Source organism: Stegodyphus dumicola, chromosome 12 (assembly GCF_044657685.1).
Source record: "Stegodyphus dumicola isolate Sdum_Otavi_A_Nest chromosome 12, ASM4465768v1".
NCBI lineage: Eukaryota > Metazoa > Arthropoda > Arachnida > Araneae > Eresidae > Stegodyphus > Stegodyphus dumicola.
Window position 1 is genome coordinate 19,671,165 of NC_140779.1, and position 27,773 is coordinate 19,698,937.

The 27,773-nt window shown below is 30.8% G+C and overlaps 1 protein-coding gene across 1 annotated transcript in view; it reads left to right on the plus strand.

Moving 5' to 3' along the window:
* The window catches only part of LOC118200296 (uncharacterized), a 128,869-nt gene that overhangs the window by 60,564 nt on the left and 40,532 nt on the right, over positions 1 to 27,773 (plus strand). The window contains exons 9-14 of the mRNA XM_085827524.1: positions 2,005 to 2,092; positions 3,219 to 3,361; positions 7,522 to 7,641; positions 10,274 to 10,381; positions 16,928 to 17,571; positions 26,663 to 26,742. Of these exons, the coding sequence (XP_085683650.1) occupies positions 2,005 to 2,092; positions 3,219 to 3,361; positions 7,522 to 7,641; positions 10,274 to 10,381; positions 16,928 to 17,571; positions 26,663 to 26,742 (1,183 nt within the window). The remainder of the gene's footprint in view (positions 1 to 2,004; positions 2,093 to 3,218; positions 3,362 to 7,521; positions 7,642 to 10,273; positions 10,382 to 16,927; positions 17,572 to 26,662; positions 26,743 to 27,773) is intronic.

Consider the following 27,773-nt stretch of genomic DNA (forward strand, 5'->3'; position numbering starts at 1 on the left):
AAATATTCTGTCGAATTCAATGAAATGCTAGTAGCTCCTTTTCTAAATGCATGTGCAATTGTACACCTGCTTTGAAGGTCAACAATATGTAGAAACTTAGTTATCGATGCATTAGAAGATTTTAGTTTTGCAGTTTGGGGATATTCCACTTTTTTTTTAAAGGTGGGGTGTAGAACAGGCTACAGTACCTTCCAGTGAATTAAAAGCAGAGAAGTAAGGTGTGGTAACGATTATAATTATTGTTATAATAAACTATATCAATAGACCTGTGACTTACAAAGCACAATATTTCTAATTGGAATTTAATATACTGTGTATCACAGATAGTCAAAACCTCAAAATTAAAAATATTTTATAAAAAATTTGTGTCTAGCTTAGCAAATTTTCAATCTTAGATTGTCTTGTTTTTGAAGGTAAGATAGTTTAGTGATATACAGGATATTTCAGCAAGTCAGTTACAAACTTTTCAGGAGAGACAGAGTGCGCCTACAGATGGAAACTCCCATAGCAATGCCTGGTTGGAAACACTTTCTTGGTGCGGTAGTGATGACAGAAAACAAAAACAAAAAAACAAAAAAAAAAAAAAAAAAGGGAAGGACACAAAAATGTTTTATTATGTTTAGTGCAGCAGAAACTGACAAATAAGAACAAAAACAGACAGTGCTCATCATTAGAGAAGGTGTTCAAAATTACGACCTCGGACCATGATACAGGCCTCACATTTCCAGTGCATGAATGGTGCATGACGCACAGTTCCTGCATCACGGTCTGGGTCATAATTTCTAGCACCTTTGATGATGACTGTCTGTTTTTAATCTAATTTCTTGGTTTCTGCTGCACTAAGCATAATAAACATTATTCTCACCCTATTCGTATCTTTTCTTTCTTGTGTTTTGTGTCGCCACTGCTGCGTCAGCAAAGCATTTCCAACCATGCACTGCTGTGTGTATTTCCATTGTCTAGATCTACTCTGTCTCTCCTGAAAGTTTGTAAATGATTTGCTGAAACACCATATATCTATATACATTTGTTATCATAGAACTTTAAGATACCAATCTAGCAATATATAGTTGATTTTTGTTTTGTTTCATTAGTAGTTTAAATTTTAATTTATAATTAAAAAAAAAAACAAGGCTGTTAACTGATTCTCTATGAATATCTATTATAAAGAACTACTTCTTTCCACTTTAAGTATTGACTCAAACATGGAGTAGAAGCTTTGAGAAAACAAAAATTTTAAACTTTATCTAAAGATGGGTTATTAATCCATAAAAATTAGCTTATATAATAAAGTTTAATTGAATGTTTAAAAGAGGAAATGGAATTTTGGTTTTATGATTTCAGCTTTATGAAGTACTTACTGTTTTTCAGCCAGAAAAATCAAGCTGAGTGCATCATATTTTATAATTAAACATTAAATGTATTAAAAACACAGTCTTTCGTACTCTTGCAATTGATTGCCAACATTCAGTGATTGCATAATTTTTTTCTTTTCTATAATGGAAGCATAATCTTCCATATAAGTACTATAATTATGTATTGTCTCTTTATGACTGAATTTTATATCCAAGACTTTCATTTTGATAGTTGTCTGGTATCTATGTATAACCTGATTGAATAAGTAAACTACATTTTGAAATAGTGGAACTTAATGTTATTTTAATAAGAACATCTGATATATGCATTCACATAAAAGTGTTGGTTGTCTTTAAAAAAAAAATAATAAATAAAATTGGTGCAACAAATAAGCTCATTTCTAAATTTGTTAAGTGATTCATTTATGTAAACTTGCAAATATTATGTAGAACACTAATAATAATTGGTCTAAACTATAATAAAACTTTTGAAAGGTTTTCTGTAAGTTTCTTCCTTTTTAGTGAATACGCTTAAATTCATGTAGAAAAGTGTGATTCAGTAGTATCATATTATCTACATTGATACTAATTATTTTACAATGCTGTGCTAAGTAACTGCATAATGAAAGTTCTCTTTCTTTATTTTCAGGTTTCCCACTTGTTTGTAAAAATATCCACTTCTTCAGTAAATGAAGCACAAATTAAAGAATACAAATCTGAGATTTCCAAATCATTAGGTATGAAATGTTTTCTCTACTCATTCTTTGTTAATATATACCTATATCTATATATTAACATATAACTTACTGGTATATTTTAGCTGCTGGAAGTAAACAATAGTGTCATTCTCTTTTATTGCTTTTTTTCGTGTCAGAAATTTTGGTTGCATTGGAAATTTTATTATAAGTTTGGATACTGCTACTCAGTAAATTAAGTACATTATGAAATGTTAATCCTTGAAGTAAGACGTGAAGTAGTAAATTTAAATTCAATGGAAAGAATTAATTTTGATTCATTCATGGATCATTTTGTGTTTGGTTTAAATAATTAATGAAATTTGACCTTTTTTTATTGCTATTGAAAATCTCGGTAGATTTTTTAGAGAAAAATAGAATAGTATCTGTTATTTGGGATCTATATTCAAAGCATTTTCTCACTCTGAATTATTTAAAGCTTTTTGGCTTTCAGGCTTTGAAGAAAGTGTGATGGAGATATGGAAATTATTTTGGAATAAGTCTCTTACTTAAAAATTAGCATTTAACTTTTTTTTCAGAATCAGCTTATGAGAAGCAGCATGTGAAGATCATACTTAGCTCTAAATCCTTTAACCCATTAGATACAATCTGGATTATTCATTGCCTATTTGCAGAGCCATTCTGTAAAATTGAAGATACTTTTGCTTTGTCATGGTGCCAATGGTACATGTGTCTTTTGGTATCCTTGTAGATTTTATTTATCATGAAAATAACAGCAGGAAACCAAAGAAATGAAATTATTTGTATTTTGTTTATTACTTTGATGATAACTTTACATTTTGAAATTGTTTTAAAATGATTAAAATATTAAGTTGCTGATTGTTAAAATAGTGTGCAACAGAGCAGTAATATGTTACAAATTACCACTGTACTTCAAAAATGCACATAACTAATGCTTGTTTCAATGCAGGCTGCTTTTCATTAAAATAAAGATCTGCTATTTCTTTATGCCTGTTATATATTTTACTTTGAAGTCATTTGGTTTGCACGAGACTGTAAATTTTTAAAGTATTAATCGTTACAACCTTTCCTTATTCATTTTAATTCTTCAAGTAAAAAATGTTATACGCAACTCTCTCTATATATGTGTGTAATCTGTGTGTTATAGATGAAGAAGGTGTTACTGAAAGTCATAAAGAAAGTAAAGAGAGTGAACCTCCATCAAGTAATGCTGGAACTCCTACAAGATTTCTCTTGCCGAAGAAACCTCCTCAGAAAGGTTCTTTATCATCACGCAAACAAAAGGATGAGGTAACTTTGCTTTCTGCTTTTTTTAGTTTGTGTTGATATTTTTGCTTTTGGATTTGGTAATAGTTAACTGTGTTATTTATTATATTTAGCTTTTTTACAGTTTTTTTCAATTCATATAAAATAATGATGATTATAGTTAGGGCAGTAAGTTTATTATGAACAAAATGACAAAGTATATGGAGGATATAATGAAATTTCAGAAAATTTTCATGGTCTATAATTTACATAAATAATTTTGCAAAATACTTGATAGTCAAGGATTTACATTGCTATTTCCCTAAAAGAGTCTGCTTGATATGACAAAATAATGTAATTAACTATCACATATTGTATATTTTCTCTCTCTATATATATATGTGTGTGTGTGTGTGCGTTATAAAGTGTATAATTCAGTTAAATTATAGAATACCGCCAGGTCAGTTAAAGTGTGTATGAAGTAAATAATTCTATACTTTAACTAGTTGTTGAAGTCATAGACAGATAAAATAAACAGTTTAACTGAATTATAGCTGATACAAAATGTTATTTGTACAAAGACACTATAAAATAATTTGTTAGAACGGGGATAACTAAAATGGTGCTTAGAATTACAACGAACATTATTCTTATCGCAAATACATTTTTGGTTGACACATTACATTTGCCTAAACTTTGAGCAGTGACAAGCGATCAAACCGATTTTACTATATCCAGCACTTCTCCAATCTTAATTCAGTTTTTGTTCACAGATGCTGAGCTAGGATCAAGAATATTGTTGTTTTATGCCACCATTTCTTGTTTCCAACTGGAAAATTCCTCCTTTGGTTAGTTTCATAAAAGCTAAAAATAGATGTGGCAACTTCAGGTACTGGGAAGCAGACTTAAGTCCCACAGAGGCTTCCAAATGAGATTTATCTATGATTAATTTTATCTTTTTAGTGTGAATTTCCAAACATTCTTTAGAGTTTTCTCTTTCCCTTTAAACATTCAGCTCATTAAAACACAATTTGCAGATCTTCTGTACAATTTTGTCTTCCAAAACATAGTGGTTCCAAATGATGATGTTTTGAGAATGTGATGCCAATAACTTTGCAAAATACTTAATGGTTGAAAATGTGCATTGCTGTCCCCCCCCAAAAAAATTACTAAGTTCTCTTCATATACTACTAAGTTCAGCAATGAATGTGATACTTTCTGTAGTTCTTATATGAACATAAAAGTTAATTTTTTGTTATTATATAAAATTTTTAGTGGGTTAAAAATAGTGGGATTTTTCTGATTAGTAGTTCTCGCATTACAGCATTTTGAATTCAGAACTTTAGTTAATATTACCTTGTATATGGCAGTATAGTATTTAATTGTTAAGAAGTGGAATAAATCTTGTTTATTACTTTACACTCTATTACAGGATGTGGATCGTTATTCAATGAAATATCTAGTGAAAGTGTGAAATTATTTTTCATTACATACTTTAACTGACTTATTCAGTTATTTCCTTAAATAATGGATATCATAGTTTAAGAGTAACACATACACGTACATTTATTGTTTTTAAAGAGGGGAATGAAAAAAAAGGAAAGCATATGAATTCTGCATAATGATTCTTACTTATTTATCACTTTTTTAAGATACTTGCATTATATAATACATTGAAAATAATGTAAATGTAAACAGCAAATAATAGGTTTTACTTTTTGTATTCTTATACCAGCAGTGTATAAACCAGTGAAATTCTACTGATGTAATCAATGCCATTGCATGAGATCATCATTTCCATTTAAATAGCTAGTGTTTTGATACAGATTTTCTTCATTAAAATTTACTTTAAATGGAGAAAAGGGATCATTTAACATCAAAACTGTTTACTGGTACTAACAGGTAATGGAAGACTAAAAAACTGTTTTCTTGTATTCAGAAGTCTTTCAAAAAAAAGTTCTAGTTTACATTTCAAGATATTATTACTTTATAATGTTTTCTCACATTAATTCTATTAAAAATGATGTTTAAGTTATTTGACCATTAAAAAATAAATTTTTATTTTAGCAGAAAAGGAAAAAATTATGCTTGATAGGTAAAGGAGCTATTAAACAACTAATGGTAACTTGACCTCGAAAAAGATTATCTTTAAATAAAATTTATCAGTTTTAAGAAAGGAAACTAAAATTTGCACAGCAATAAATTAGCTAACCTAAGACAGGAGTGATAGTCAACAATTGGCATGTTTAAAAAATTTATTAATTCTACATTTTATGTAATATCAGCACTACATTTGGATGAGTAACTGTTGATTGATAAAGCTAACAGCATGTGCATTGCAGAAAATGTTAATATGCAAAATTTTGTATTAAGTTCAATTCATTATCATTATTAAATATTCTCTTTTAGTTGACTTTAAGTCTTAAAAAAAGTAGAAAATAGCAACACTGAATAAGAACCTTTAACTTTTTTGAATAAGTAAATTGTTTAAAAATATCTGCTAGGAATTCAACAAGGTCAACAATTTCAAATCAAAAAGATCCAACTGAAAACAGTGAGCATTCACTATTTAGAACTAAATCATAGTCATAAATACATAAATAAACCTGCCTGACATATACAATTTCCCCCTCTAAATTTAAACATTGATTGTACTTTCATTACACATAGTATAAAATTTTATTATTAAATTTATCAGTGTTATTTAATTTTCAAATGCCATTTAAATAATGTCATTTTGTTGAAATTAAATAGCAATTTTAACAACTGAAATAGAAAATTTTAATAGGCAGCACAATCATGTCATTAACAAAGTTAAATAAAATCACAATAACAGGATTGCCATGCTACCTGAGAACCAGGAAAAGTCAAGGAATTCAAAAATTGACCCCCCCCCCCCCGGAAAAATATGTATGGAAATGTCGGGAAATTTAAGTATCTTAGTCAAAATCTGGAAAAATCACTGAATTTCATATGGCAATTCCCCCCCCCCCAAAAAAAAAAACAACTTTTGCGCCAACATTGGAAGCGATCACTTTCCTAACAAATTATGTATTGCACAAGCGTCATTCAGGCTGATGGCCATAGAGCCAATTTTTGCAGCCCCAATCAGATTGTCTTTTAGAAAGGCAAAACAAGTTTCCAGCAACTTTGATTTCCATTAACATCGAGAATCAAGAGACGCGCATGTGCAGTGCATGTTGAACAAAGGAAAATACCTTCCCTTTCTTGTATAACACAAAATCGGTTTAATCCTCTTATGCAGTACACGCGGGATTTGGCGACATTATGATGATCAGTAAACAGGTCATTTTGGTGTTGGCAACAATTTTCAAAAACGTGCCAAGGCAGTACTTATACTAGTATTTTATCACAAAATCTTTTAAACCTCTTTTTTTTTTTTTTTTTTCTTTTTAATGAACACCTTAATTGTCATTTTGCAGTAAAATATATATATATATATATATATATATATATATATATATAAAAGAATAGTAATCAGTCATCTAGGCTATATAACTATATTTGCCAAAATATTGATTATTGTAATTCAGTTTTTAATCTTTAAGTTATTAACTTTATTTGAATGTTATTCTTATCATTTAATGTGTCTTCTTCCTATTAGTTATGCTGCTAAATAAATATAAAATACCTGAATTTATTTTAAAATATCATTAAATAGATTTCTTTCTTTCGTTTAGCTGCAAAATGTTTGCAAAAAAAGACATTTTTTAATCCATATTGGGCCAATTCTAATCTCAATCTTCAGTGGAGAGAAAACAGCTATTATAGTTATAACAGTAATGCTTCGAAGTTTTTATATACATATAAGACATATGTAATTGGCAAATTTTTGTGTTTTCAAGTGATAGCATTAATTAGTTTTACCTCTTTGCACAGTCAGTGCGCACTATGCGAATAGATGGGCATTTTCTTAAAACACATCTGGAAAAGACGGGGAATTTTCATTCTCCTGTTTGAATGGTAAACCTGCAATAATTTCATAAACTAATATCATATTTTGAACTTTTCTGAATAACTATAAAATAGTGTACTATAATTGATTGTGCGTGCATATGTGGGAGAGTGAATGTTATTTTCTATTTCCAGCGCTCAGTGTTTTCATTATGTAAGATTTTCAAAATCCTTCATTAGATAAAAACATTTATTAATTTACATTGCTTTCTTTTTCCTTCTCTTACTAGGAAAAGAAGCATATTCAAGATATTTCTTCTGAAAAGCAAGGAAGATTAATTGGAACTTTCAAAGATAATGCTTCATTTGAAAAAATATTTCATTCTTTTGGAATTGTTTTAGACCATGAGGTAATAATTTGACCTATAAGGTTAATATATTTTTAGATAATATTTTTTGCATTAATTTATTAATATGTAATTTTCCATGAAAATTAACAGTGATTATATTCTTCGTATTTTTGCTATCATAAAATTTTCAAATTGAACAACATATCTAATTATTAAAAAAGTAAAATTTAAATGTATTTTGATATTTTTAATAATTCTATTCTCTTCATTTTTTTAACCAGTGTAATCTTCATATGTAAAATTTACACTAAATAAAATTAAACCTTATAAGATTGAATTTTATTTAATTTTCAATAAGTGTGTTTCTTTTGTACTTATTTGTATGTTATAATAAATAATTTATAATAATTTAAGACTTTACTAACTCCTCCTTTCTGTGTTTTTCATCGTAATGTAAATTATGTTTGCGTGTACTTAATCTTTAGATTAGAGCTTCTGGCAACCAGATCTTGCTCTTAGTTCAACTCTGCTTAAGGTTTATTCTGGCTTTAGCATTTTGTAAGCCGAAGTTTTAAAATATGTGCAGATAAAATTCTACATTAACTTAATATAGTCTATTCTATCTGTATTCTTAGACTGCATTATTTTCATTTGAATTTAATTATCTGCTATGTTAATTTATACTTCCACAAGCAGAGAAAATTTTTTCTGTAGCACAAATAGAACCTCCATTTCTGTTCAACACTATACTAAATGAAAAGGATATTTTAATTTTCTCCAGTATTTTATGAGTTGTTTAAGTTATACTGATAAGTTGTTATTGATCTAGTAGGGGTCTGCAGGATTTGAACTCTTAACTTCTAGTTACAAAGAAATTCTAGGGATAGATTTAGTCAGAAAGAATCATCTTGTTACAAATGAACACAGTAACCAATTTAATTGGTGTAAATTTACCTTTTGTGTATAAAGTCAAACTTCAACTTCTTACATTTTAAAGCTGTAATATACATCTAGCAATGCTTTATTTATTAAAATTGTATTAATGCAATTTCTTGAAATTTTCACATTGTCTTACCTACTAATTTAATTGTAAAAGGCTATAATTATTATTTTATTTTAGTTTTATTATAATTCTACTATAATCAATACTTTATGACTATCAGTTACAAAGTTCTCCCATATTGTTAAAATTTGGAGTAAATGTCATTTGAGGAATTTTGTTAACATTATTATCATTTGAGGCATTGCCATGAAATATCAGAACTTATTTTTATATTTTTACTCTATTTTATTTGCTGAAGTTAACTTCCAGGAATCTTCTCCGGTTTTTTAAGGTAAATTTTTATTAAATAATTAGGAAACAACAAAAAATATTTATTCTGTATTTTATTTTATGACTTTTTGCCATCTTTCTGTCAGAAAATTCCTCTCTCAAAGCATTCTTTTGATTTATTGGAAAAGAAACTATCAAGGTACTTTTGTCATCCTTCGCAGAATTCTTTTCACTATCCAGGGAATTTTCAACTAATCTAAACAGACAGTCTGAAAAGGGCAATATCAGGAGAATAAGAGGAATGAACCAAAATTCCCCTCCATTTGCTTTATTGAATAAACTTCTGCTGAACACTTTTCAAAATGTGGAACATTACATTATCATGATTGAACATAATATTTTGGTGATTGGTCAGTGCCATATATTTTGCATCAAGTTTTATCTTCTAAACTGCCAGCAGATAATAGCATTTATTAAAATTTATGTTCTGCTTAGATGGCCTGTAATAAATTATTCTTTTGTAATGTTATACATTTCACATGATTTTCTTAAGGTGGCATTCACATTTTGAAGTCACCATTTTCAAGTCTCGTTTGTTTTAAACCATAACATTGATGGAAATGATTTGTGTCTTATACTTAGTAATGTATTTAAAAAATGAAGCTTCATCATTTCATTTCAGAAGAGAATTAAAGTCAAAATTAAAGCAAGCATATTCTGCGTGGTCAAAGTATAGAGTACACATTGCATACTTGTATAAGCCTTTCTTAAATTATCATGCTGATTGCTTTTCAAAATCTGAAGTTTGTCTGTTAGTTCTTGAACTGTACTATGATATGTTCTGTCCATGTCTTCTTTTAACAAGCCGCACTAAAATGCAAAAGATGTCTAGACATAATATCAAAATTTAGGCTGAAATATATGCATTGAAATTTTTTTTAACTGTGAACAGTTCCTTGTCAATAAACTGTGGAAGTTTAAAAAGCTGTGTGATTAGCAACCCCCCTTCTTTAAAATGAAAGTATGTAACAGACATGAAATTGTATTTTCCTTTTTTCAGTTCTGCGTTAAAAATAGTTAGGAAAGGCTGTTTTCCCTTATTAGCAGTAACAAAAATAAGGAGAAAATTAGAACTGGATTTCAAAAAGTGCTTTTCAAAAGTTTCTTTTGTCTAGAGATTATCTGTTGTAACAAAGGAAAATTATTTTTCATTTCTCCTTTTCTTGAAAATGAACTTTTGGAAAGCTTGTATATTTATCTGTAATTTATATGTTTCTCATAATTATGCATGTTCTGGTTAATTCTGGTTTAAAACCAGTATATGCATTCTCACAATTATATTTTGTTATATATGTGTGTGTAAATATGTATTTACTGTTTATGTAGTGTTTTCAAGTATTAATTTTCTAATTCTTCTAGTGCTTCGAAACAGTACTTTCGTTGAAACCAAATGAAGAGACAAAAATTACAAAAATATCAAGGTTTTCTGTAAGGGATAACAAAGTATTTTTGGAAGAATGTTTAGAGGTATCTTTTTATTTTTATTTTATTTGTATTAATTTATGATGTATATTTTCATTTATAAGATTTAACTTAGTATAAAGATTTAGCTATTAGTATAAAGAAGTAGATATATGTTCTATTAAACATCAGATATTTAAAATTTGACCACTTGCTTCGTAGTAGAAGAAATACTTATTTTTGACTTAAATGTTGTGTTTTCAGCCACCATTTATTCCGAATTTGATCCATATATAAAACTGTTCAAATACGATATTTATTTGCATGTTTGTTTCTGTCACATAATTTTTCCCAAGCAGGTTTGGAACGTGATTTTAAAACATTTGATGATTTTAATTACATAATTTTCAGTTTGTTCCCTGTTTTCAGGAAGTGGATACATTTTATTCTCTGGAAACAGCAAATTACTGCAATCAAATGTCACCCAACTGCTTTTGTGTCAATGGTGTCTGTTACGGTGGGGTACTACAGGCATTGAAAATATGCCACATAATCATCTTGTTTACACTTTTTAGCTGTTATGAAATTCCATCATTAACACAAACCTCCATGTTTACATTAAATGGCTTAAGCTTTTTTCTAAAAAGAATTTACCACAGTTTATAGCAAAATATAGTATAAAAAAAAGCATAGAAGCAGTAAATAATAGTAATATATATATGTCTCATTTCCTGACAATTCTTAATCATGTAATTTTTTCCCTTGCCCATTTCCTCAAAACTGATACACACTGCATAATTTTCTTCTATCGACTTTCAAGCAATAAAATTAAAAGGAAAAAAGAAGGAAATAATCTAAATAAATACAGAATTATGTTATTTTATACGTAGGTTATGTTCATTTTTGTCACATGAATTTTTTAAGTAGTTATTATTATACTTTCCAGTGTTAAGTAAAGTTTTCTTAAACATATACAGTCAAAAGTCGTTAATTCGGACACCCATAATCCGGACCTTAAAGCTAAAAACTTTCTGCGCATGTGCCGCGTTGACACATGCGCATAGGCGTTTATGCGTGCGTGTAAGACCTTTACAACTGCGCATGTGTGTGTGCGCAAGCACAGAATACGTTTTCTATCACTCGAGGGTTCTTAGCCATAACGGTTTATCTGGAACAAATGCTCTGACTAGCTATGTAGGGCATTTTGCATTAGAGATGAAAATTTTCAAATTGAAGTTTAAGCCTCATACATTTTTCCCAAAGAAATGGTTTTCATATACAGTCAAAAGTCGTTAATTCGGACACCCATAATCCGGAATGATCTATAATCAGGACTTCAAAGCTAAAAACTTTCTGCGCATGCGCCGCGTTGACACATGCGCATAGGCGTTTATGCGTGCGTGTAAGACCTTTACAACTGCGCATATGTGTGTGCGCAAGCACAGAATACGTTTTCGCATGTGCATTTTATGTATACCGAACGGTATAAGCTAAAATTACCTAATTATCTATTTCAGTTAATGTTGATGATTGCGTTGTTCCTTAATCTTCGAATTGGATCCAGCTTATTATTTTTTGCAGACTGTAAGAGCAATTTTATAAAAGTAAGCTTGAACTTATAAGCTTTTATAAAAGTAAGCTTGCGATTATGTCAAATAGAATTTCCGATATATATTTACTAATATGCAAAGGATCTACAAAGCGAAAGTATGTTTCGAAGTCCATTAAACAGAAAGTGGAATTGCTGCAAAAAATGGATAAAGGCATATCCTTTGATTATCTAATCATTCCGAAATATGTTTATCAATTTCACGCTGCTCTGTTGGGGGAGGGAAACAACACGGCACGCAATGAATTGGAAGTTGATCTGTCAGCACTATCCTTATCTTCAGGGCAGATGTTTTAATTTATTAATCTTGATGTACTCAGTCTTTGATATGATTTAAATTAAGTTCCTCGTCATTATAATTCTCTTCCGATAGTGAAGAAAGTGACTCAGAGGTTATTGAAAACGAAAACATTTCGATTGACAAATTAGTCGGTATTCTCGACATGGCAATTATAGGACTTGACAGCGGAACTTTGTAACTGAACAAGAAATTATGTCTGTTTAATAGAATTAAAGAGAAAGTATTACCACATGAAACAAAGCAAATTAAACAACTTACATTGAAAGAAATGTTTAATAAAGTAAACAAATAAACATTTAGCTCTTTCTTTTTGTAAATTTTGATACCCTTTATATCATAATTGCTCTTTATTTCATAAATTACGGTTTCATATTTTTAATTTTATAATTTTTGCATGCCATCTTACCAGATTTAAACTGATGACCTATAATCCGGAATCGACGAAGTCCCGACGAGTCCGGATTAACAACTTTTAACTGTATAAGAACTTATAAGCACTTGTAAGGACCACTACGAACCCTCTAACTGCATGCAATAATTGTGGAATTATCAACAATTTAAAAGTTTATTTAAGTGCGGCTAAGCCTAATTTCAGATTACCATGGCAGCCACGTTTGTTTACATTTGAAAATTAGCAGAATAGTGAATTTGTTGTCAATCTGGAGGAAGTTTCACAACAATGAAGTAACGTCTTCTTTTATTATCGCGAATTAAATTATGTTTAAATCATTCTGGAATTAACATTTAAGTATTTGAAGGAATTTGAAGAAAGATGACTTGGTTTTAATGATTTGTAGTCCAGTGTTTTACATTATTTTCATTATCGTTAAGATAAAAGGTACCCATGGAAAAGTCTAAAAATGGACTTAAGGAATTACTATTATGATAGAAATCTTATCAAGAATTTGAAGATACAGATTTGATGAACTTTTATTTAAATTTCTGAAAAGATAAATACCCTCAGTTATGAATTTTTGCAATAAAAATAATCGCCTTATTTGGGACTACATTTAAATGCATGTGAATAGATTTTTTTTTTCCATAATTTAAAATTAATAAATCTGAAAAGAGAACTTGATGGACCAATAAGCACCTGCAGTTCACGGTGAAGATAGTTTCTAGTAATTTTTCTCTGGGGCTGCAAACTTATCCAAATCAAAATGCCATTAAGTGCCAGGTTATAATAAGAAATAAAGAAGTTTATAATTGTTTATATACAAATTATATTTTTTCCTACATATGTTGAAGAAAAATTAATGAGAAAGTGAATTGTCATAATTTATTCTCATGTTTTTTCTTGCTTCAAAAGATTTTGCTGGAAATTTGTAATGTTTTCATAAAATTTGCTTATTTTTTGTTTAAGTAAGTTTGGTTTATTTGATTATGGCAAAGCATGCAAGGGCCGTTTGCCTAAGGGGTGGATTGCATGTCATGGAGGACTTTCTAAACTTGCGCTTGGCTTGTGTCCACCTTGTACATGGGGAAAATCACAAAGATGCCCATCCCACCAATACATTCACCTGAAATCAAACCTATGTCAAACTACCAGTGTTCAGCAATTTTACTGTTCAGCTGCTGGTGAGCTTTAAATAAGTTACTTAGTATTTCTTTTAACATATCAGAATTATTTGAAATAAATGTCAGTTTGAAATTTTAACATTTAATTGTCCAGTATATTTGAATTAGGAAGTTATAACCTTGAGAAATTTCTTGCAAATGCATATAGGTTTCAGATAGTAAGATAAATATAAATTTGAGTTTTCTCCTTTGCATTATTATCATTATCCTTTATTGCATTTTTATTAATATCTGTATGGGGATTAAACACCTAAAGAAAGCAGAAAAAAGAAATTAACCAAAAGAAAGGATTTCATAGGTTTAGCCAGAGAGAGAAAGAAAAATGTTGCAAGTTTGAGAAACATAATGCTAAGTGTAGAGAAAAATGTTATAGAAAATGCAGTTGAATATTATTGAAATAGATTTTTAATTGAACTATGCTTAAGGGAAATCAAGATTTTGAAAATATAATTTCCAAACATATAACTATACACATACATTACATGCATGCATAACATCAAATTGTATGAGTAATAAATCGATAAAATGTAAAGGAGTGATAAGAGTGTAAATGTGGCATAATATGTAATACATATATTGATTGATTGATTGAAAAATAAAAATTAAACATTTAACTCCATCACACTGTATTCAACTCAGAACATACCATTTGGAATAATATCAAGAAGCACAGTGACTAATTGCATGAAAAGGGCAAAAAAAAAAAAAAAACCAAAATCGAAAATGAGATCAGTAAAAGAAAAATATTATTTATATCCTTCACTATATCATTGTCAAGGAGCTGGTGTAGCAAAAAAAAAAGTAAATAAATCAGTGTGTTTTTGAACTGTAATGATACAAATAAATTAGAAACCATAGAAAATTAATCATAAAAGTATTTGTTCAGTTCTACAGGCTAGAATGGGTAAAGTATCAGGAGTACAAATAAGCCTTCGCCCTTTCTTATAAAAAATTGGGCATGTATTGTAAAAGAACGGTAGTTATGTTTTATTCAAAGTATTGTTCATTGCTAGCCACTATTTTTTCCTGTCTTTCTGCCAGCATGTGGATGCTGCATCAGAACAACACTTCATCTTCGAGGCTGTCCAATCAACCCAATTTTTGGTAGCTATTATCTTCATATGATGTGAAGTGCTGCTCAAACAGGCCATGCATCATCAGTCGAAACAAGTAGTAATCAGAAAGGGCAATGTCTGGTGAATACAGCAGGAGGGGCAGACTTCTCGTTTGAGTGTTCCTGAGTAGGTTTTGACAGCCGCCGTAACATGTAAATGAGTGTTATCTTGGAGGAGAATAATTTTGTCATGTCTGGAGTAGTAGTGGGCACATTTTCTTGTAGGTGCTTGGCTCAATCTCATTAATTGCATTCAGTAGATAGCCCCAGTAATGATTTTGTTTAGTTTGAGCAACTCGTAATACATGACACCAAGTTGATCCCACCATATACACAGTACGATTTTTTTCCTATGAATATTCAGCTTGGCTATTGATGTTGAAGCATGGCCAGGTGGTCCCCATGATTTCTTTGGATTATCGTAGTGAATCCGTTTTTCATCATCAGTGACTATATGATGCAAAAGACCTTTCCGTTTATGGCTGACAAGCAACATTTCATGTGTGAAAAATTGGCTTTCAATATCTCTCAGCTTCAGTTCATATGGAATCCAATTTCCTTTCTTTTGAATCATTCTCAGTGATTTTAAACGATGTGAAAATATTTGTTCTCTCCTAATGTACATGCAAGTTCTACATGCGTTTGGCACAAATCTTCATCCAAACATACACTTTCATGTGTCAGCTATGTTATTTGCCTTCCATATCAAATTCACTGTTCTTAAACTTTTGACTCTATAAATACCCCTTTATTGAATGCACACTCACTTTTCCTGCATTTCTCTTGCTGTGCTAACATGTACTGCAAATATATCCATCTCTTCCATTGTCTCCAGATGCGATCAGTTGTGTAAAACTGTGTGTGGGGGGGGGGCGTTGCTTATCACATCCATAATAATGATTTGTGATAGAGAATGTGTACTGCAAGAATTAAGTGTCCAGAAGTGAATTGTGTTTAATTATCTTCAATCACATCTGCTAAGTTTTTCTTCTCCATTATGTCATCTTGTGAATCTGCGCAGCTTTATCACTCTGTATGCAGTAAAGAATCAATTTATGCACACACATACATAAATTCACTCTCTTTTTTAATACAAAAAATGGCCCATCAGGCTTTCAGATTATGCAGATATTTATTGATGTCTTGTAAATTAAATTTTGTCTTTCCAAAATAACTTCATCTGTTAAAAGGAAAGACCTTTCTCTATTAAATGTAAAATTTTTAATCTGTGTGAAAGAAAAGAATAAATTCTTCCATATGCCTCCCATTTCTATGTATAAGTATGCTATGGTTGTGATTGTATTCAAGTATTAAGTCCTAAAAAAGTAAAAGTCCTAAAAAAAACACCTTCATTGGTCTGAAACTGTTTAAAGAACATCAAGTATCACTATCAAAAGCTAAATCACTGCCGTCCATTGGAAGTTAGTGTACAGAGGCAAAAAAATTAATGTTCAAAATCTAAAGTTCCAGATTCATAAAAAAAAACATTGTTATTGGTTATGAAATTATCAATAACTCTTAACTTCTGATACCGAGATAGTGGTTGATAAACCAATCTTAAAAAATAGACACATCTATCAAAAGAACATGAAAAATTCCCTCCAAACACTGTTAAACTACATTTATAATTTGGCAGTGTCTTTGTAAGTATGAATGAACTTAAATTTTGATAATTTTTGGTATATTTTATATATATAAGTATTTTCTATATTTTATATATATATTATATATTGTATATAATTCTTGAGTAATGACTTTTATAACAAAAAATTGTATAGAAAAGCTATGTATGCATTAGTTGTATCAGTTTTCCTCTCTCTTTTTAAAGTATTGCAATATGTAAACTTCATTCTAATAATTTTTTTATAATTTTTTTTAATTATTTTTGAAGGGAATGAACAAAAGTCTATTGGTGTAATGAATTCCAGTTTATATTATGGGGTATAAATTGCTGAAAAATTTCCCTAAATTGTTAATTAATTAATTTTTTAATTTCCATTCTTTTGTCAGGTGGAGTACCCTCATGAACAGCAGCGACATCTGATTGCAATATCTCCTCAATCCAGTAGCTCAACAACAACTTCTTCAACATTTTCCACAAAAATGTCTCTTCATTCAGGAGAAATAGGTGATGTTAGCTCATCTTCATCTTCAAAGTCAGCAAACTCATCTGGAATACAAATGGATACCACATCACACTCAAGTCATATTTTTTCTTCACAAGAAACAAATGTAGAGACTTTTCAAAAAACTTCTACCCAAAATTCTGCCAATGTGAACAGTTTTTCTGGCATTGTAAGACGTGGCAAAGGTGATGATAAAACATCTGATGCAAGTAAAATGGATTTTGAACTTTGCTCTATCAAAATTCCTGTATCTCCTATAAAAGGAAGTGTACACGAACCAACTGCTGAAGCTCCTGCTCCTGCTTCTTCAAAATGTAAAAAAGGAGAAAAAAAGAATGTAAAGGTGGAAGTTACTGGTACCAAGTGCAAAAGAATGAAGCCAGTAAAAAGAAAAAGGGGAAATATTCCAAATGATTTAGAATTCAAAGAATCAGATTCAAATGAGGAAAGCACAACAAAGAAGTTACCAAGGAGAAAAAAGTCTAAAACTGTAGAACCTGTCACAAAACTACAGCCTGCTAAAGAAAGGTAAGTGTTTTGACATTATAAAGTTTAATATAAAATTCACTTTTCCAGGCCATTATGTTAAATCATCAGACAATTTGTCATCTATCCATCCCAAACTGCCTGGCAGATAACAGGTTCTCAACAGAAACTAATGATCAAATACTGAAAACATGTTAATGATCTTGTGCCATTTCATGTGGCACAAGATTCTTAATATGTTTTCTAATTGGAAGCCTTGTTGAAACTGTAATAAGTATTTTACAAAGTGATTGCATCCTAAAAAATTGAACTATTTAAAAACAATTCTGCATAATAATTTGCATCTTTATTTTATAGTAATGTATCATATATTACATACATATAAAGATTAAATATTTGGTTTAAATTTTTTCCTGCTTATAATATAGCTAAAAATTATCTGCAGTACAACATTAAAGTTTGTATGGTTATGTAATTACTTTCATGTTTTTGTAGCAGAATGCCTAAAATATTATCATTGTGTATTATTTTAAAAAAATTATCAAGATACTAATGTATAAAAAAAACAAATTTCAGTAAATGAAAGCACTGTATATCATTGTTAATTCTAATGACACACACATATATGTATGAGATGCAATATAAATTTTAAAAAATTACATCTAAAATTCATCCCATATTCAGTTCAGAATAAGCATATGCAGGAAAAAAAAAAGAAAGCGATTAAAAAAAAAAAAAAAAAAACAGAAGCACAGTGGCAAACTGCAAAAAGAAGGGGGGCCCAAAGGATATGAAAACCAAAAATGAAATAATAAATTTACATCTTTCACTGTATCATCACCAGCAGTTGGTGCAATGAAAGAAATAAAAAATCAATCTGCAGTGCAAACAAATGCAAATATCAAAAACATAAACAATTTTTTTGATTATTATTTACAATAGACCGAGTCAAAAAATAAAAAAAAATCCTGCAAATGCAAACAATCAAACATTTGCTGAACATACATAAATTTTGAAACTCCATAGGCCAGGTTAACATTTTCTTTATAAGAATAGTAGCATCAAAATCATAAACAAGTAAAAAAGCTTAAAAATCTAATAATAATTGTAAATTTAAACAAACTGTGTCCAGAAATCATGTTTAAACAGAAGCAATCCACCAAATGAAAGTTTGATCCCTAAAATAAAAATAAAAAAGTAAAATATGGAGTAAGTTCTTAAAATCTGTAACATTAGAGCAACAAAAGTTTTGAAATGAAAAAATTATTAAGCAACAAAAGTTAAGAAAATACTTTTCAACTTTTACATTCGTTGCACATGATGCTGCAGCAAAAGAAGTAAATTTCTTATTTCATTTTTGGTTTTGGTATGTTTTGACAATTTTTTCTTTTGGTGCAGTTTGCCACTATGATTTTGATTTTTTGAATATGGGATAAATTTTAGACGTATCTGTTTTAATTTATTTTGGATTGCTACTACCACATATTGCTGCTTTCAACTTTAGGTTTCAGCATTAGGATTAAGTTTTGAACTGCTTATTACTTTGTACATATAGATATATATATGTAAGATATAACAAAATACAATAGCTGCTTTAAAAAATAATTGGCAACTTCAAAATTTTAGATTTGGTGATCTCCCCCTAAATTCATCTGCTCTCCCAAATTTGAAATTTTTCAATGTTATGTAACGCTGCTTGAAAAGGGTAACCAAAACTAATAACTAACCAATCATACCTCATCTCTAGAATCGCACCTACTTTGGTATAAAAATCCCTGGCAGTTAATTACATCACTTCTTCTACTAGCTCCCACCTTGCTAATATCTCATTGCTTTGCTTGCCTGTTTAAAATGCCTGCGTCTTAATTTTAAGAAGTAATTTATCATATTTCATTACGATTGAATCTTAGAAATGTATCGAGTTTCATTATGTTTGGATAAACATTTGTGGAGATGGTTTTATATGTGTGAAAATAAAGACTGGAAATTCTTAAAGTTCTTGCTTTTTTATCTGCATCTGTAAGCCTTCATTCTCAGCTACGACGACTGTAAGCTAATTCCTCTCCTATGTTCCCAGAATCATAACACACAAACACACACATATATATAATGTTTGAATAAATTTATTTAAAGAGTTAAATTCTTATTTTAATGAAAATGATAAATATTTGTATATGTAATTATTAACAGCTGTACTGATATTTTGGATATTTTTATTTTAGTCGGCTTATGATTCCTTACTAAATGTAGCATTTCATTTCGATGTACTCCATCTTTGATATGGTTTAAATCAAATTCCCCGTCATTGTAAATATCCTGAATACACATCAAATAGTTTTCTGGTTGCAATTTTTTAATTTCGACTATGCGTAATGTATGCTTTACGCATGCACGTGTTGAAAGAAATGTTTAATAAAGTAAACAAATAAATATTAAGCTTTTTTTTTGCAAATTTTGATATCCTTTAGATCATAATTGCTCTTTATTTCATATTTTTAATTTTAGAATTTCTGCATGCCATCTTACTACCAGATTTAAATTGATGATCTAAATGAAATTGATGATCTAAAAAATATGAAGACAATACTTGAAAAATAAGTTTTTTCAAGTATTGTCTTCATATTTTTCCAGAAATCCTCAAATGGCTGTAGTAATAATATTAATCTCAAACTACATAATATACACAGTTTTCTGTATCTTTAATGTTTGCCAGTTTTAAAAATTTAACTTGTCAAAATGTAAGCTAGTGTAATATCTGTTTAACCAGCAAATTAAGGAATATTTTTGCATTATCAAAACTACAATGCTGTCCTTTGCCCCCCCCTTTTTTGAGAATTTTATTGTTTACTTTGTACATCTTACTCATTACAATGAATCAAGATCTTCAATAATATTCTTCAATGGGACAGATGCCCATGAGAACATTCTCCAAAGTATAATACCTCTGCCATCAGCCACTTGACGTTTCATAGTATATGTAGGGATCAGGTGTTCACGTCAAAGACAGTGTACCCTGCCACATCCATCAACATGATTGCTGCTGAGCTCATGTCTAACACAGTTGGTGGTATTGAATTATGTGTTGCGATACTGTAATATTTAGACCTGCATGGTTTGCAATAATCAACTGAGCCACCAGCAGCTGCCTGTTTGCCTTCCACCAAACAGAAAGGTTTCAGACATTTGCGTTCATTGACGAGCCTTGAGTCTCACGTCTGGGACTGGTTTCACTATTCTTCCACATTAGATAGGCACTATAATGATAGCTTACAAATACCCAGTGAACAGTGCCATTTTGGAAATGCAGTATCAGGTTCAAGATCTCGAATCATTGGAATTACAGATTTTAGATCATCAGTTTTAAATATAGTGAGATGGCGTGTAGGCATGGCAATATTATGGCTCTATTTATTGTTTATGTCAGATAAAACAATGATAATTCTACAACAGGACTAGCCTGTATGACCATACTGGGCAACAAACATTTTAGAATTTAGGGGAGTTTCGAGCAGCAAGAATTAGAGATGGCAAAATTTTTAGAGTTTAGAGAGGTACCAGATAGCAGAATTTAATGTCATCAGAGATAGTACAGGACGACGAAAACGTAGTGTCCACCTAGCCCCATCCACAGTAACTCAAGGTCCAAAAGTGTGATCTTAGCCAATATCAGTGCAATGGCAATCAGTATATTGTTTTTGTCTACAGTGTCACTTCCTAGCCAGCAGGTGTTTGATAGTGATGTGTAGAAATCTCAGTTAGTTAAGAAAAAAGTCAATTTATGGGCACTCTGGTTTCCCTCCTATGTTTTTCATTCCTAGATTTTGTAAGGGAGAGATTTCTTTTATTATTATTATTATTATTATTATTATTATTTCTGTTCTTGCTGTTATTTATTGATGACATGGGGTCTAGATGCTAGACATCCAGATTTTGGGCTTTGTACTGTTCTCATTTCTAGGCTTTAAGCTATTGCAACTTGGTCATAATTATTTACTTAAATCAACAGCCTTTCCCATTATATGCACTTGTAATCAACAAAATGATGGCTCTATATCCCCAGTCATCAAATAACATTCTTACCATGTTGTGTGGCATCTGCATCATTTTGTCAAGCATGTTTCCACATCAATCAATGTTTGTTTCTCATGCATGCGCTGAGTCAAAAAACTGCCATGCAATCATTAAGTGAGACAAGTAGCTCGTCTCACTGCCTGTCTGAGCATGAAAATTCACCTTAGTCTTAGCTTGTCTACTCAACTGATAGGTTAGCGGCTTCTTAGATCGCCTCTAGGGGTTGGGGCGTTTAAACTTTGTTAAGGCAGACTGGAGCTTTCCAGGTCTGAAAGCCCCTTCCTGCTAGCATGCTGTCTTATTTGACTGAAAGTTATAACCAGGGCAAGAGTTGTTCTCTTCTGTCTTATTTGAACATGAAAATATGTAATGCCGATGTATATGTAAGGGTAGACGCATTCGACAGATTTCTTAATCCTTATTTTGTGTCTACTGTTGCAATTGTAGTAATTTGTACAACATTTATCGTTTTTGTGATTGCTTGTTGTTATTGTTTTTCTACATAAAAAAAGTTGTTAAGGGCAGTTACATATTATGCTAAACTTAGGTAAACATTTTAATTTGGAAAAGCAACAATTTGAGCATAATTACTCAAAAACTGCTTACCTCTCATGTTTGAACCATTGTTGTATTCTTGGCCGCATAACTTACTAATATCTAAACAATTTTCCTCTAAAGTCTTTAATAAGAATGTTGTTCGTCATTCACCTGTCGTATCTATTGAAACACAAAATACTAAAAACCTTTCTTCAATACTCATGTCTGTATTTTCTAAATTAAGATACTTCACACAAATTAATAACTGTTCTTGATGGCTGGCATCAGGGGTACAATCAAGTAAAATCGAAAAATGTTTGACCTTACTTAAAATAATTTGCTTTATACAGTCAAAGGTCTTTAATCTGGACTCATCGGGACTTCGGCGATTCTGGATTATAGATCATCAATTTAAATCTGGTAGTAAGATGGCATGCAGAAATTCTAAAATTAAAAATATGAAATAAAGAGCAATTATGATCTAAAGGATATCAAAATTTGCAAAAAAAAAAGCTTAATATTTATTTGTTTACTTTATTAAACATTTCTTTCAACACGTGCATGCGTAAAGCATACATTACGCATAGTCGAAATTAAAAAATTGCAACCAGAAAACTATTTGATGTGTATTCAGGATATTTACAATGACGGGGAATTTGATTTAAACCATATCAAAGATGGAGTACATCGAAATGAAATGCTACATTTAGTAAGGAATCATAAGCCGACTAAAATAAAAATATCTGCCCAAGCTTCAAGCCTAATCTTCAGATAAGGATAGTGGTGACAGATCAACTTCCAGTTCATTGCGCGCCGCGACGTCTCCCCCCCCCCCCCCGGCAGAGCAGCGTAAAATTGATAAACAGGTTTCGGAATGATTAGAGAAACAAAGGCTATGCCTTTATCCATTTTTTGCAGCTATTCCACTTTTTGTTTGATGGACATCGAAACATGCTTTCGCTTTGTAAATCCTTTGGCTGCTCCAGAATCGGAAATTCTTTTTGACATGATCGAAATTTCAAGCTTATTTTTTGAAATTGCTCTAACAATCTGCAAAAAATAATAAGCCGGATCCAATTTGAAGATTAAGGAACACTGCAATCTGAAACATTAACTGAAATAGATAATTAAATAATTTTAGCTAAGCTTATACCGTCCGTTATATATTAAATGCACATGCGTAAACGTATTATGTGCATTCGTAAATGCATATGCACTGCTTTTACGTAATGCATATGCTTTTATGCATGCACAGAAAGTTTGTAGCTTTGAGGTCCGGATTAAAGACTTTTGACTGTACTACATTTAGTAAGGACTTATATAAGGACCGTATATAAGGTAGTGGTAATTAACGATGATTGTTTCACATAACAATAGCCCACTAATAGATTAATTCTATGTTCTGTTACTTTATGTATAAATCCATTGTTGTATAAAATATGGTATCTAAATTTAAATAAAATTATCATACCATTGATTGATAGTTTATATACAAATCCATTGTTGTATAAAATAAGATTCAATAAATTCCTCATACCATTGATGTGCATTACATTCGCCAACAAACAATTTTGTTATTATTTAAAGTTTTAAAATGGGGATGCGCATTAGATTCGATGGCGCATTAGATGCGCATAAATACAGTACATTTTATGCATGAACTGCAGTTTTTGCAAACATTTGGAGGAAATATAGCATCGCCGGTTGAAACTCTTAAGCTATATCGCTGTCAACAACATAGGTGGCATGCAAAAGAGTATTTTGGATATATCCCTAGATATCAACTCTAGAGAATTTTTTTGTGCCCTTTTGTAAGAATAGTTTGAACCTTGTCATAAACAACGCTGCAAACAACAGTTTATTCAGGGCAAATTTATTAGATATCTAAATAAATTTGTTTTTAATTTTAAGATAATAAAATTAGTGTTCAGCAATATATTTGGTATCCAATTTTGCTTCGCTTGCAGTGTTACGTTTTTATAACATGTTGTTGTTGTTGACTAATGCTCACTTGTCTGACCTACAGTCAGCCCAAGTCCACGAAATTTCTCGTGGCAAGGAGTGCAAGATACGCCTGTTCTTGGCAACAGCCTTGAGCACCTTACAGGTGACAGTGCGCTTTAGCTCAGTTTCGCCCCCAATATTGATGAAGAGCATCCAGGTGTACAAGTCCGAGTGACTCCCAGCCCTTTTGCATTTACCGCCAAGCTTACTATAAGTGGCCTCGCATATTAAAAGTGCCCCATGCTGTACGGACACTATACATTTGTAAACATTCCATGCCTTCTCCGAGATTCGAACTTGAGCCCTTAAGCACCGCAGTTAGCAACACCAACAACTATTAAAGTTGGGCGGCTTTTTATAATATAAATGTATATATATAATTCTTCAATAAATATGTTTGAGTTTGAGTTTTAACAAAGTGCAAAATGTTTGCACATTTAGACAAATTAAAAGATAAAATGTAATTTTTTTGGTTTTCCATATTATTATGTTAATAATACTTCATTTTAAATGTTAACCATAAGCAAAAAGTGTCACTGCATAAAGGCATTTTCTAGACATTTGCACGACAGCGTCGATTAGGCTTGGCGTGGGCCTGGTGCTTTCTTTTATTGCTTAAATCAGAAAATTTTTTTATTATAACACTTTTATACAGTCAAAAGTCGTTAATCCGGACTCGTCGGGACTTCGGCGATTCCGGATTATAGATCATCAGTTTAAATCTGGTAAGATGGCATGCAGAAATTACAAAATTAAAAATATGAAACCGTAATTTATGAAATAAAGAACAATTATGATCTAAAGGGTATCAAAATTTACAAAAAGAAAAAGATTAATATTTATTTGTTTACTTTATTAAACATTTTCCTTCAATGTAAGTTGCTTCGTTTCATGTGATAATACTTTCTCTTTAATTCTATTAAACAGACATAATTTCTTGTTTAGTTACAAAGTTCCGCTGTTCAAGTCCTATAATTGCTGTGTTGAGAATACCGACTAATTTGTCAATCGAAATGTTTTCGTTTTCAATAACCACTGGGTCACTTTCTTCACTATCGGAAGCGAATTATAATGACGAGGAACTTGATTTAAATCATATCAAAGACAGAGTACATCGAGATGAAATACTGCACTTAGTACGGAATTATAAACCAAATAAAATAAAAACATCTGCCCTGAAGATAAGGATAGTGCTGAGAGATCAACTTCCAATCCGCGACGTGAAATTGATAAACAAATTTCGGATTTCAAAACATACTTTCGCTTTGTAGATACAAATTACATATTAGTAGATATATATCGGAAATTCTATTTGACATAATCTTTCTAATCTATCATAATTTAATAATGACGTTTCTGCCCCCCCTCTGCCGCAGAGCAGCGTGAAATTGATAAACAGATTTCGGATTTCAAAACATACTTTCGCTTTGTAGTAAATATATATCGGAAATTCTATCTGACATAATCGAAAGTTCAAGCTTACTTTTATAAAATTGCTCTAACAGTCTGCAAAAAATAATAAGCTGGATCCAATTCGAAGATTAAGGAACAACGCAATCTGCAACATTAACTGAATTAGATAACTTTAGCTTAGCATATAACTCCGTTACACATTAAACGCGCATGCGCACAAACATATTCGCAGCCTTAAGGGTCTTACGCGCTCTTGTAAACGCCTGTGCGCATGCGTGAACGCGGCGCATGCACAGAAAGTTTGTAGCTTTGAGGTCCGGATTATGGGCGTTCGAATTAACGACTTTTGACTGTATAAACCTGTTTTAACACTTTGCCTTATTTTAGCTGCCATGTACTTATTATTCAGCTTTACATAATAATAAAATTTTCTGCTACTGATATTATCATTTCAAAGAAATAACATATTGAATTCTCATTTAAATATTAAGTCCTATTTATTTTAAATTTCAGAAAAAGCCTATACTGTTATTAAATTATTGTTTTAAAATGTACGTACATTTTCAGTTTTAATGAGAATGTTTTGTCAGTGACAGGCATATCAATAACTTAGTGTTTGAAATGTTAAACTATAATAATTCACATCACTTGTATTCTGTTATTAACAATGAGCTGTAGGGAGGGGGTCTGTGGTTTCTCCTTTTATATATTGTAAGTATAGACCAATTTCCTTGGAATAGTACTTTTTGCTTTCTGAAATTATTTCTAATAATAGGGGTAAAATAATTTTTATCATTTAATGTTTGGGGATCAAATTTCTATATTTAAATTTTACAACTATTTATGTTCGAAAAATTTATTTAAATCAGTGAGTTGGTGCCATCTGCTGGAGATAGCACAGAATATGTAAAGCAGATGTGACTAATTAATTACTTCCAGGAAATTTTCATACTTAGCATTTTTATCTAATATGTGAATAATTGATTGATTTAAGAAATCTTTTAATTTGTACATGTGTATCATTTTAATCAGTTTATGTATTTGTACCTTTTTAAACTAGTTTTAGGTAAATGTTATAAATATCTTGAAAACTTATTCTGTCTTTCAGTTCTGATGTTGAAGAAATTCAGATTGCTGAAGATGGTGGGGGTGCTTATGAAGAATCCCATTTTGGAAATATTATACCAGGTAATATTTCTATATCTAGTATGGGATGATGCAGTCATAGTTATATTATGTTTAAATCAATAAAATTGTATAATAATAATAAGAAAAATTACCATGTTAAATTCTAAGTACAAAGGAAGAATCAGCATATATTATTAATGTTTCAGATGAATGTATGAGGCAGGATGCTTATGAGTAATGACCGACATAGCAAAATGATGACTCACCAGTTAAATTTTAGAAATGTGTAATATGATATGTCGAGTTTGACTAAATTATAGCAAATGCCCAGTTATCTGGCATAAAGTAACCATAATATTTTCAAATGTTAGAATTGTCTTTTAACATAAAATTTAGCAACTAAAAGATTTGTAATTCCATTATAAAGTACAAATGGGACTACAATTGAGTCAAATGAAAATTGTTGCTAAACAGTATGATTTAGTGCAGTTATGGATAATCATGGTGTAACGGTTTGGCTTTATGTAAACCCGATTAATTATCTTTAAGTTGGTTTAGTGTTTACGAGGGTTGGAACTTTAATAGTGGCAACACAGCTGAAAAAATTCTATGCAACAAAACCAAAGAATATCGCGTATACCACATGTGAACTACATACCTACCTTACCTCTCAGCAAAAAGACTCGTCCTGCCTACGTCACGCGCATGCGGAGTGACGCGAAGAACGGTTCCTTGTATTAGCTTGCGGGCCAAAGTAAATGTTGCCAGGATGTTTTCAAAACAAGAACAACGATGTTGGATAAAAATTGAATGTGCCAGAGGTCATACAGCACGACAGTGTCATCAAGGACTTCAAGAGGCTTGCGGGGAATCTGCATTGCCTTACAGAACCGTAGCAAGATGGGTGAAAGCATTCAATGAAGGATGCCAAAACATGACAGACATGCTGCAGCCAGGTCGTCCGAGTGTCAGCCATGCAGACGTGCAAGCTTTTGCCGCACTAATGGACAGTGATCGCCGCCAAATGATTCGTCGGCTGGCCGGACAAACAGGATTAGCGCATACGACTGTGCAGCACATTCTGAAGGAAC